This window comes from Molothrus ater, chromosome 2 (genome assembly GCF_012460135.2).
Source record: "Molothrus ater isolate BHLD 08-10-18 breed brown headed cowbird chromosome 2, BPBGC_Mater_1.1, whole genome shotgun sequence".
Taxonomy (NCBI): Eukaryota; Metazoa; Chordata; class Aves; order Passeriformes; family Icteridae; genus Molothrus; species Molothrus ater.
This window is the reverse complement of record NC_050479.2, coordinates 89330863-89343579: the sequence shown is the minus strand read 5'-3', so window position 1 is coordinate 89343579 and position 12717 is coordinate 89330863. Positions and strand designations below refer to the sequence as shown.

At 38.0% G+C, this 12717-nt stretch overlaps 1 protein-coding gene across 1 annotated transcript in view; it reads right to left on the bottom strand.

Annotated features, from left to right (window-relative positions):
• Positions 1-12717, bottom strand: part of KPNA1 (karyopherin subunit alpha 1) — a 58871-nt gene that overhangs the window by 45260 nt on the left and 894 nt on the right. The window contains exons 2-3 of the mRNA XM_036380166.1: positions 984-1117; positions 60-167 (exon numbers count right to left, since the gene is read on the bottom strand). Coding sequence (XP_036236059.1) covers positions 60-167; positions 984-1112 — 237 coding nt within the window. The 5' untranslated portion in view covers positions 1113-1117. The remainder of the gene's footprint in view (positions 1-59; positions 168-983; positions 1118-12717) is intronic.

The window sequence follows — 12717 nt, the reverse complement described above, 5'->3', positions numbered from 1 at the left end:
GTCACTGCACAACAGACTTGCCCAGCTTCAACCAACACTATTCATTTCTCATCACTTACAGAAGTCATCTCCATGTTGTTCATCTGAGCCTCATGGAAGCCCCCATCTGACATCACTTCTTCCTCTGCTTCTTCCTCAGCCGTTGCAACATTTCGGCGTTTAAACAACTAAAGAGAGAAAATATTTAACATATATATAAAATATTTAACATATATATGTATATTTAATATATATTATACAGCCAATATATACACAGCATATTGCATCAAGCTGCTATAAAAACTACACATGCTATCACCTGAGAGAAGGCAGTACACTGGCTACAGAACTTCAACTGACAGCACATGGAGAAAGCTCAGCCATGGAGTAAATGAAAACAGCAATGTGCTAAAATATTGGTTCCTAACAGTTCTGGAAAACTGTTCACTGATGTCCCCTTCTCTTCTTCACCATCTGCCTCTATCTACAAGCTCTCTAGCTTCCACACCATTTCCTTCTTGCAGAGGATGCTGGGGTTCAGAGACCCGATAAATTCCTGTGTGTTACACGTCTTCACGGAACCTGCAGGGGCTCTGACAGTCGAGTTACAGTGGCAAAGAGGGTTTTGGAGGATGATCATACATAGGTTATTATACTGGGATGAGCAGAATTTGGTCGCTATGACTTAGAGAAGGTACCCAGTTTAAGATGACCTGAGAAGAGCTGGAGCGGCTACAGCTACTGGTCAGACAGTTTTGTCTGACCCTCAAGCTGCTCTGGCCAATGTTACACTTGAGTGAATGAGGAGCACTCACTCTATGTCTTGCAGAGCCTGCAGAGGAGGCAGTGAAGTGTGCAAGTGATTCTGATTTCAGACTGACTGCGTATGAATTTGGAGGGCAGGAACAACTAAGAAGGGGTTTGGGAGAAACAGAGAGTCAGAGCCGCTGCAAGACAGGACTGTTTAAGGATTGATCACAGATATCTCAACTGCTGTGTGTTACCTGCTCCTCTCTCTTTTGCTTCCGTAGCTGAAGACCCTCTTCCTCCCGCCTGCGACGCATCTCGTCAGGGTTTAGAGATTTGTTCTTGTAGCTCTTCAGCCGGAAATTCTCTTTTCCTGAGGTCGTCATGATTCCTTCACAATGCAATTTAAAAAAGAAGATAAAATTACTCTTCAACAACACATCCTTTTATATTATGTCCACTCCTTAAACTCTGTAACCATGAACTTCCAGCCAGTGCCCCCCTGTATTCCATCACCTAACTTCTAATAAAATTTAGAAGGTGGAAAGCAAAATTTCACAGAATTGTCACTTCGGTGTGTCAGTTCTTAAATAAACTTTTATTTTATCATTTTGAGGCACTCACTGGAGAGTAAGTAAAATATTTTACTAAGAACAAAGGTCTATAAGCCAGAGTATATAGCCTGGGCGAAAAAGAAAACTATGCTAAAAAATTTTAACGTTTCTCCACACAGAGAATTAGCCAAATTACATACTCCTGTTTTTACTCAAAAGTGAAGGTGTCCTAGCTGCTTTTTATCTTAATTTACTTTGCCTGTCAGTACAGGGGCTTTTTTTTTTGCACTTCATATCCAACATTTTAAGCTAATTCAACACAACCCTGTTGAAGAAACTTTAAGAAACTCTGTGTTCTTCCTATACAGACAAGGCCTACAAGGAAATTGAAATAAAAATTTTAGGTGAAGATGGTTTAACCATTGAAAATGCTCAGTCCTGCAAACAAAGCAGTGCTATTGTTCCCCTCCTCCCCACCCCCAATCCCTAATCCTGCCACTGTTTATGCAGAGGGGCCTTTTTTCAGTCTGTGATTTCCATCTGTCTTATGTAACTCAGTGGGTCGGCATTTATAGCTGCCCATGATGATTTGCACATGTACAACACCACACTTTGGAGTCACTTAGCATAAAGCAGTGATGGAGAACTGTGTGGAAAGAACTCATTCTCCTGAAAGCAATGGGTGTGGATCAGGTCTCCACTCTTAGTGCTCCATTCTGCTGCTACTTCTCTCCTTACATCATCCCTTTAAATCCAAAAGAGTTTGGGAATCAAATTCTCAACACGTCAGTGTTTCCATGCATCTTCACAGAGATGCAGAGTCTCCAACATATTGCAAATCCTGTAATACAGAATTTAGAAAGCTGCACTTTATAAAAAGTTACTCTACAGGACTTTTAAAGGTCTCTTTCAAATGCTCTAATGTGTGGTATTAAATAAGCTACTCACTTCAAATTCCATAAGCACAGAATCACCAGATGATAAATGATCTCCTGTGCATTTTCTACTTTAAAATTAAGCAACATGAGTCTGTACAGATTCTCAACAGCTTAGGTTTCCTCTTTAAAATACATCAAATGTATATTGAGTCTACTCTAACAGCTCTTCTTTCAGTTAGCACAGAGTTGTAAGATAATAATAATAAAAAAAAAGATACTCAAATATGCTTCTTGCTAGAGCCTCTTTTTAAGTTGCTACTACCTGACAACCATTTATAAGAATTCTGATGATCAGAACTGACTTTCACAGAAAACATTTTGGACATCACTTCAAGTGTTACTGTATTCTGACAACTTTTTAAAAATTTTAAGATTTTTTTAAATGCTCAGGGACACAGAACTACTACATTGATTGTCAGTCAATCACATGTTGCACCAAATGCAACATTAGCAACCTGAGCATATAGGTAAGCAATTCAGCAGCCTAATTTTGCTGAAAAGGCTCTCCTGAAACAGCCTTTTTTTTAATAAAGGTACGACAAAAAGATAAATCCCACAGCACCAGAAGTTCCCTACATCTTTTTTAACAGCTTTGAGACCCCTTGCTTCCTGTGTTTACATGTCTGAGCTTCAAGTGTTCATGATTCCTACAGTATGCTTAGCAATTATATGTTCTTTGCATTTTTAGTTTAAGTGACTACTACACACATACTATTTGAATAAGCCTGGAATTTTAACTGTAAAAAGAAGTTCAGTCAGCAAACACTCAAAATTTCTGTAATTCCTAAAATATTTTGAACAAAGTATTTTATATATTTTAGAATAAGCAAGTTGAACTCAAACACCAAGTGGACAACCATGAGCTAGAAGGACATTCCTAACATGAAAATGGCTTTGCAGACACTCTGGTCATTCAGCCCCTGACCACGAATAAACACAGGCATACACTACAGCCCAGATAACATCTTGGGCCTTCCACAGTGTTATTAAAAATTCTCCATTTTTGTCTGAAGTCTGTCTTCTCCAACTCATATGACCATATTTGCCTTTAATTGGGATTTCAGGACTTTGTTAACTCCTTTGATAAACTCCTGTGGTCATTTCACACCTTCACTTTCAATACCTAAAAGCCCTTAATTAAATTGAATTCTTGACAGGGAACATCTTCAACCCTTGATACTGAATTTTATTTAACTTCTATTATGCAGCTTCCATATAATGTTCCAATGTTTCTAAATATCAATGACACAACCAACTTCATCATAAGTAAGTTTCCTTAAGTGTATTCTTCCTCACTGTGCTTATTAACGTAGTTTCCCCCTTCATCCCACGTTCGCACACTGATCTTCTTTCAGTTAATTTTGCTTCTGTCTTTAAGGTAATAATTTCCATCTTCCTCTCAGAGTTCTCTTAGCCCCTCCTGTTGTACCCTTAACCATTGTTTCACTTATTGAAAATACAGGTACAGGGTTTACTTGAATTCTTTCTCTGACTTTACTGCAAGCCCTCTACCCAACAGCTTCACAGGTATTATCTTTCTTATACCCTCTGCAAGCTGTAGCTGCAGGTTTTGACTATGCTTATTTCTGACTTTCAAGACAGCTCACTTGGCTGACTAACCCTTTCCTCTATTTCATGAGTAAACTGTACACTTAAAATCCTTTCAAAATAGTATATTGTCTTTTATCTGGGAGTACAAACACCTACCACCAAATGACTAGGAAGAAAGTTTCTTCATTAAAGGTGAAAAGATTAAATTCTCTTCATCACTGAGAAGTTACCAATCCAACTAGAGATGGGTTCAATACCTTATTTTATGCTAGGCTGTCACTGGTAGTAAATAAAATGCCAGCACAAAGCCACACACCTATTTTATACACCTGTTTGTCTAATCTCTATAACTGTTAAACCCATAGTTATTTTCTAGAAGTAATTCTTACTTCCTGAAGGTATCTTAAAATCAATTCTTTCTTTACCATTCTTTTATTGGTTTCCTGACTACTGGTGAAAAATTCAACGAGTGTATCAAGGATTCCATCCAGCCCACACATACTGACAGCATCTTTGGACCTATTCAAATGTGTGAGCACACAATGGCTTTTTAGGATTAAAAATGTAACAACTCTATCTTAGTTGTTACAGTCATCCAAGGACTGTTTGCTATAAAAAATCTCCTCCTCCATTTTTGAGGATGTAGCTTTTTCCCCAGACTAAACCGCAGAAGCAAAACAACTTCAAATTGTCTCTCTGGTCTTCAGCAGCTTTGGTGTGACTTCGCTGAAAATCTTTCAGTGGTTACTTCAAGTTCACCCTTGCAGCAAACAGCAAACCCTGGATCTTCTCTGCATTGTCAAAATTAACGCTACTTCTGGAGAAAATCTGTGGTGGTTGTCATGGAAATGTTCCACCCATCTTTTCTTTCCTAAAGATAGCACAGCATTGTCCACATTTTTGATACTCCTGGCTACAGCTAAAAACCTCTGGAGACCTGGTAAGGAATTTTCATGGTGTATTTCTTGGGCTTTTGTGCAACACCACTCAAGCCCTATATGACACTTTCTCCTTCTCAATTTTTCTGCATAACACAAATTTTAGCAAAATTAAACCCACTATTCAGGGATGTCTGCATTTCCATAGGGCAAACATGATCCCAAATCTTTTCCTGATTAAGACAAGAACCGTACCGAATGTGGATGTATTCTAAGCATACATTTTTAGGGGAAATAAGAAGTTCTGCATTTCTCCTTGCTCATCAAGTCAAAGAAACTCTGAAGCACTGGGAAATACAGAGTCACTTACTGCCATGACCTACCTTGTCCCAAGCAATCATCTAGATAGGAATAAAAATGAACTCCCTGCCTTCTTAAATCAGCTATCACTGCCTCTAGACTTAAGGGCTTTGCCAGAAGGAATACCTTGTGACTAATACTCTTGGATATTTCACACGTCAGAGGTACAGAGATGTAAAAATAAAGCCCTTACAAATCAAGAGCTGTATAATTATATATATATATATATTTATATAAAAATATAAATTTCATTTTTTTACACATGTAATAGCATATATGTACCACGTATACATAATTTAAAAAAGATTACCAAATACACTCCTGATATTAAAGACTATTAGAGACAGACTTTCCTTCTTTGGAAATAGGGACAAGAATATGAAAAAAAATGTGTTTCAGAAGAGTAGATCTATACGTGACATTCTACCTCACAATGGGAATAGGTCAGAAGGGGAAGACTTGAAAATTAAGGCAGAATATGAGTTTGAAGAGAAACAGTGTGGTAAAAAATTATCAAAATACCCATGATTTGCCATATTATGAAAGTACATTTCCTAACTAAGGTGGCTGTCAGAAGGAAAGCAGTCACTGGAGGCAGACTTGGGAGCTCTGTTGTGCTGTCACACTGCTGTCTCTCCTCTAGATTGCTGCCAGAGAGACACGGAAAAGACACAAAAGGCACCATCAGCTCTGAAAGGACAACTCGTGTTAGTAACAGCACTGTCAAGCAGTGAGAGGAGCTGGAATTATTCAAGGGAAGAAATGCACAAAAGCTTTACTTCCAAGGAGATTTTAGTTTGTTTACTGGCTCTGCCATGAGATTCTAGAGAAGTTTCCTTACAATCACACTTCTTGACATCAAGCCAAATACCTACAGCACAGCCTGGACAGATGTTTGAGCAATTCACTGAGCTCTGATTACAGGATACATCACCTTCTGACACTCTTCCATGTGAGACTAGAAAACCTATCCAATTTAAAAAGCCAACCTGAAACTTGGTCATTCATTGCCCTCATGAACACATTCTCAAAAAAAAAAAAAAAAAAAAAAAATCTGTATATCAGTATTTTGGCCACAAATATGTCTGGGTTTTTTTCCCTACAAAGTGTAGATTCTGCAAAGTCTTTCTGATTTGCTTTTTGCTAATTCACAGGCAACCAGTCAGGATGCTAACAGAACTATTTAAATCCTGGGGAAGTAAATGGTCAGCTTTCTTGGAGAGGACAGACAACAAAAACCCTTCATAATAAAACCATGAATAAAACAGGGCATAGAATGATAAAAGTATCACCTGGGATTAATGTTATTTCCCTGGAAAAACTTCTAGAGCAAAATCCTACATTTGGCATCATCCTACAGAGATGAAAACACATCCACCAAGTCTCTATACTGTTGACAGTGTTATGTGAGAGAAAAAGAAAAATAAAGGAAATCAACAGATTGACTTCTCTCTTCACTGCTGTCTCCTGTTTTTCAAAAGCCAGCTCAGCCAGATAAACACTTTGATGAGGTTGTACCAACTTCAAATGCAAAACTGTTTGAAAAACCATGCTTACAGGGGTCTGTGGGAATGCCCATCAGTAGAAGCACCCATACTATCTGAGGGACAGGGGTTTCACTTTCTCTCTGTCCTCAGACTCTTGTAAAGCTCAGGACATATACAAGAAAGGATATTTAATCATCTCAACTACAAAAAGCTATTGTTCAAGCAAAGCACAGCCAATTTCCAAGACTTCTGCTTACCTTTCTCTAGCTGTAAAAGAGGACTGGGAAACACGTCTCACAGTCTCTATAAAATCAGCAGTTACAGTATTTGTAAAGACCTGTAAAGTAAGTTTTGCTCCAGCCCTAACAAGGAAACAAAACAATCCTATGAATTCCATTTTCTGTGATTTATGAAAGCTGCAACAGCCCAACAGCAGGGATCCACAGTCCTAGGGCAACCAGCATACAAGAACAATGGAGAAGAAAAGGAATCACCACCCTCTGCTATCCAAAAAGCCAGAAGATTAAAGGAGCTTCAAATGCAACATAAGAATGGTAGCCACACATGAATAGAATGTATAGCCTTGAAATGTTCAGACTTTAAGAGACTTTCTGTTAAAAAATTGAATTAAGAAGTGGATTTCTTCATGGAACTGCTGCCCATTTCCATATCTTTCAAATCTGCTTTATTTTGCAGGCTTCCTTGTCCTCTTACGGTTTCTCCCTGCCCATTGGTAAGCCTTAATTCACAATTGTTTCTGTTCTAGCACTTTTATAACCCTGTGAAATAGCAAAACAAGTACTAACCCACCTAATCTATGGCTAAGTTGGCATGTTCTAGCTCTAGACCACTTGGCAAGTTGGATTGGTTCTTGCTTAAAAATAAGAATACCCCTAAAATAATTAATACAAAACCTAAAAGACAAAAAACATTGCACAACATGGAATATGATATTACAGAAAAATTACAAACATTAACATTGCTCAAAGGCAAAGAAAAAGGGGCAGAACACATTGCGTGCTATCTGAACAATGTTGAGACACCTCTGTCAAATGTGCAGGGATGTCACAATGTCACATTTCACACCTCATCCTGACTTTCCTATCCACAAACAAAAAAAAAGGGCTGAAAAGTTGGCTAAAGTAAAGACAAACAACTACCACATCAAAGGAGGTATCTCTGCAAAATTACTGATCTTGAAGGGTACACTGATTATATCTCCAGGTAACTCAGAAAGATCTTCTGTCCTTACAAAAAAAGTACATACTTTTTTTAAGAGATGTACTTAAAACCAGGCCAACATCAGCTTGCCAGACTCCTGATCTTCTTTACACTACAAAAAAAAACCAACCACCATAGGGAATAAAAAACAAGTAAGTATATTTCTGGTTGCATAAAGAAACCAACCACTAACAGAAACAGAATTACCTAGAATTGGTGCTACCTGAGAAACTGATCTGGCACATCAGCCTGTATTACTAGTTAAACCCACTGACAGCCACAGAGCTGGACACTTAATTTTTAAAAGTTTGAGGATTATGTGCTTTTTTATCCTCTCTTTTTTATAGAAACATTGCTGAACAGATTAAGAAGTAATGCATTTACAACGTTTATTGGACAACAGTTTTAGAAGGCAACATGCGCAATAAAAGATTATATAGTGTGTATTTAGCACTTCACCATACATTTACTACCATGAAGATATTTACAACATGTTTTGAGCTCTATTTTTAAAAGGTCCATTTTGACTTAACAAGGCAGCAGATAGTTTTCAAAGTTCCAGAAAGCTTTTAACTTGAGTGAGAAGGTAAAAAAACTGACTGTCAAAGCCAGGTCAATTTAAAATGAAAACATCTTCAAATTTGTTAACTGAGACTTTCTGACTTGAGTTGAAAACACAAAATTCCTTTACTGTGTTCAAAGACACAACAGTGCAATAAATCTGTTTAAATTGAAAAATCCTCACCTTCATTTCTATGACCCCACAGTCCACAATCAACTGAAACCAAAAGGTCCCACAAGTCATAACACAAAGAAGCAAGTGATGAGGAATTAAACTATTCAGCCACACAGGATTATACTGACATTAAAAAAAAAAATAACCTCACGTAAATGTGTCCATCCATATGAAACTACAGAAGTGATTATTCCTGTATGCCAAATGAAAATGTAATCTGTTTTTCTTTTGAAGAAGAGATACATTTGAATTTTGATCAAGATTGCAGCACATGCTCCCTGCACTCACAGGATAGGCTGGCCAACTATATCTTTTCTGTAATGTCATATCCAAAAGAGGGACTGCTTGAAAAACCACATTTGACAGTCATCTGTCAGAAAAAAAAGATCACCCTCACATCTCCAAAATCCTAACTTGCCCTAAACATTATTTATGAGTGAACAAGAGTGCACCTTTCAGAATTTCACACAATGAAAAGAAGTCGTCTCTGGCAGTTTAAAACAAATTAAGTTAAAAATAAACTAAATTAATAATTAAGTTGACTTTGTAGTTTCAAGCAGCTTTTGTTTAGGGTTGGAAATATCAGAAGGCACTGAAAGCAAAGCTACCTCATGCTTCCCGTGACAAATCTGCCTGCCACAATTGTATCATTTGCTGTGACTCAGCACTATGGAAGATACGTGTGCAAACCAACAAAATAACAGTAAGTCAAAATTCTACTGATTTCATCCTAGCTTTGGACATCAGCAATGAAGGAGTCACACAGCACTGAGCTAACACAGCCACATCAAGCCAAAACCCACAGGCACTTCAAAGCTTAGTTCAGTTGAAGAAAGGATCATGTGGAAGCTCTACAAAGAATCTCTGTGTCTTTTAAGATGCAATCTCACCCTACTTCAGACAAAAACCACAACAACCTAATGTTAATCACAACATTACTACTGGACTTTACTTACAGATACTTACAGTTTGTGATCCACTAATAGGTGGCTTGTTTGCCCATTTTCATAATTCAACAGGTGAATTTGCTTTCAAGTGTTACCTCAGCACTAAATTTGATAGCTTACAAAGCCTTGTTTCAAGATATGTTCAGGATGTTTAGCCACAGGGTATTTGTTTTATGGTTTTAGAAGCAGCACATCACTTATATATAATCTCAACTTTATATAAAATAAAGATCTGTGTGTGTCAAACCAGTTGGTATCACAGAACATATGAATCCTTCTGCTGAGCCTGACAAGCACTCTGAACTACCAACAAAAACAGAAAAACAGAGAAAATAAATACTGTGGATCACAAGGAAGCTGTTGGCAGCAGGTGACTGACTAAATCTTGTCTTATGTCACACTCTGAAAGCCCAGAGTCCATAACACTCTACACACACCCAGAACAGTCGTATTTCTTTCAGTTCCAATGAGCTTTAGCGCCTGTCTCCCCATGACACTAAGCAATAATTATGCTTCAATAAAGTGTTCACGTTATTCCAAACCAGATTTCTTCTGTCACTGAACTCCATTTATTCCTGTCTAACATGAAGAGACCAGCAGAAGTGACCCTGTGATGTGCAGTCTACCACAACTTTCTAACACTTTTTCATACCTTCCTGCTACTAACATCCTTTATAAATCAATTCTGGTGAAACAAAATTTACTGACACCTGTCTTAGACTACATCTACTTTTTCTCCTCAAAATGAATTATAAAGGCTGCACAATGTTTAATGCAATTTAAGACATTCAGGAGGTGGCATAATATCATTTCCAGTCCTGCTGGTCTACAGATTTCATATTCAGTGGAGGTTTTTAGAGTGTTTAGCTTAAAATTACCTCTTCTGTTTTTCCACAGTCCCTTTACCTTGTCCATAATAATTTAAAAGTACTGATATTTCTACAGGCCTTGCATTCCACTGCTGGCTTGAAAACCCCATACTTATTCTTGGAAATAACACCGAGCAGTTTAATCCACTTACTTGCTTAACAGACTTTAAAAACTGTAACAGACGAGGGTTTTTTTTCTTCATAGTAGAAAAAAAGTGACTTGCTATCATAATGCTGCCTCTATTCTCTGCAATTTACATCAGCATTTCTTTATTAGTATTATTATATTATTTAAACAAGTACATCCATTATGCTTTCACCCCTTAGTACGAGGCTGAATAATTTTTCTATCAGTTCAGCTTCCACTTGTTCTCTGAGAAAGAGGTGGTCTGGTCTTTCTAACTTGTTTGCCCATTACATCATTCCAGAACCTCCAGTACAGATATTTCAGCCACTCAGAATATTTCATCAAGTGTGTAATTCCTTTAATGTCTTTTATTTTTCTTGACTTGCTCAGAGCCTACCAGGCTCACTCACTATTCCCTTTGGCCTTCAGAAGTATTTAAACAAACACAATAAATTAAGCTATTTGCTGCTGCACTTCTATCTCTCTTATGTTGCAAATTAACATTAAAGCCCCTAGCCCTAAATCACATCACTCAGGTTTTTTTATGTGCTATATGCTATTTTGGAAAAACTAGATTTCAGTTTTTCAGGGAGGCACTGGTTTACATCCATCAACCTCTTGCCATAGAAGTTACATTTTGCAACTTAGGAACTTTTTTAGTTGCCTTTAAAGGTACACTTTTTGTGCTCTTAAAGACAGAAATTAAGCCCCCTCAATAACGTGTGAAACACTTCAGAAGAAAAAATTCACAACCCAGGGGAGGGACAAACAGAAAGATTTTAAAGCAAGCCTGCAAAAACAGGACCGTAAAATAAAATGTACCATTCTATTAACATTAGCTTATTCAACAGAAGGGGAGGAAATAAAAAAATAAAAAAAATAGTAAAGAGCACTGTACAGAAACACTGAAGCTGAAATAAGACTATCAAATAACCTGCTTAAATAAACATTTATACTTAAAAGTTTCTATAAAGAACCTTTCAGAAACTGCTACAACTGACTGTAGGAGTTTTTAGTTCTCGTGGTGACTTGGGCCAGTGCTGCTGCCATGGGCTGCCTTTCCCTTTCCAAATGGACTAAACTGGGACTTCTCCAGGAGCCAGCACTCAGCTGAATATACAGGACCACATGAGCATGCCAGCTCTGAAGTCATCAACACAGAGAAGACAACATCAGAAAAAATCAGCACATGGCAGGGACACTGACAGCAAGAGGTGAACACCCTGGTACGGTGTCAGGGTGAGAGATGGGACGTAACAAAGACTCTGCTTTGAAGTTGGGGGTCGGTGGGGGATGCCAAGGGCCCAAAACAGTCACATCTCTCAGAAGTGAAGCATCACTGAATCTGTTTGAAAGACTGTGACAAGAAAATCCATGATGAGAAAAATCTCCACTTCATGTGTCATCTAAAGTTAGGGTGCCTCAAGCTACGATTCCTTTCCCCTGTGCCTATGGGTATGTCTAAAGGGTAATTAAAAGGTGCAACCACAGCTCAAGTAGAAACTTCAAAACTTGTTTTGAATGAGTTAGTTCACATGTCAATGCAGGTGGTAACACTGAAAGGAGAACACAATGAAGTTACAATAAAAACAAGGCCAAATACACAAAAGATCAGCTTGATACAATCTATTAATTTACACAGTGCTTCATTAACAGCTGGGGGGAATTCTACGCTAACTACTAACTGCCAGAGGTATATCCAAAATAGCATTAAAATAAAGACCTTCTGAGGATAAAGTTGCAATCCCATTTCCTGACAGCTCATTGACATATCCCAACTTTGTTAAGTCTGTCATTAACATCAAGCAGTCAGAGCAGAAAATACGCCAGCAAACAAAAAAATCCAGAGGAACAGCAGCTTGAATAAAGGATAAAGGGACCATTAAACACCACCATTCAGCACCATTTGGGAATTCTGCAGAAACAGCAGCCCGCTATTTTCACAGCTCATGACGTATCTTTTCAGCCCGGTGTTTCATTTTCATGAAACGCCCTCAAGAGGCAAAGTTTAAAATCATTGTTACAGAGACCGCGCTACGGGCAACACAGATTTAGAGACTATGAATGGGACAAGTTTCTGTTGCATACAAAGTCTCTGGAACAGGACAACTGGAAACGGCCACCCAGCGCTAACCTTCCATCGTATACAGGCAGCCAAAGAAATAACATTTTAGGTGACATAATGCGAGGCTACGGGGTGATATTTGCAGGGAGATGGCAGAGCTTTTTTAAATCAACTAACACCACATGGGAAAAAAAAAAAAAAAAAGCTTGGAAGATCCAGGAGAAAGTTTCCCTTCCCCTCCACGGAATCGATCAGGTT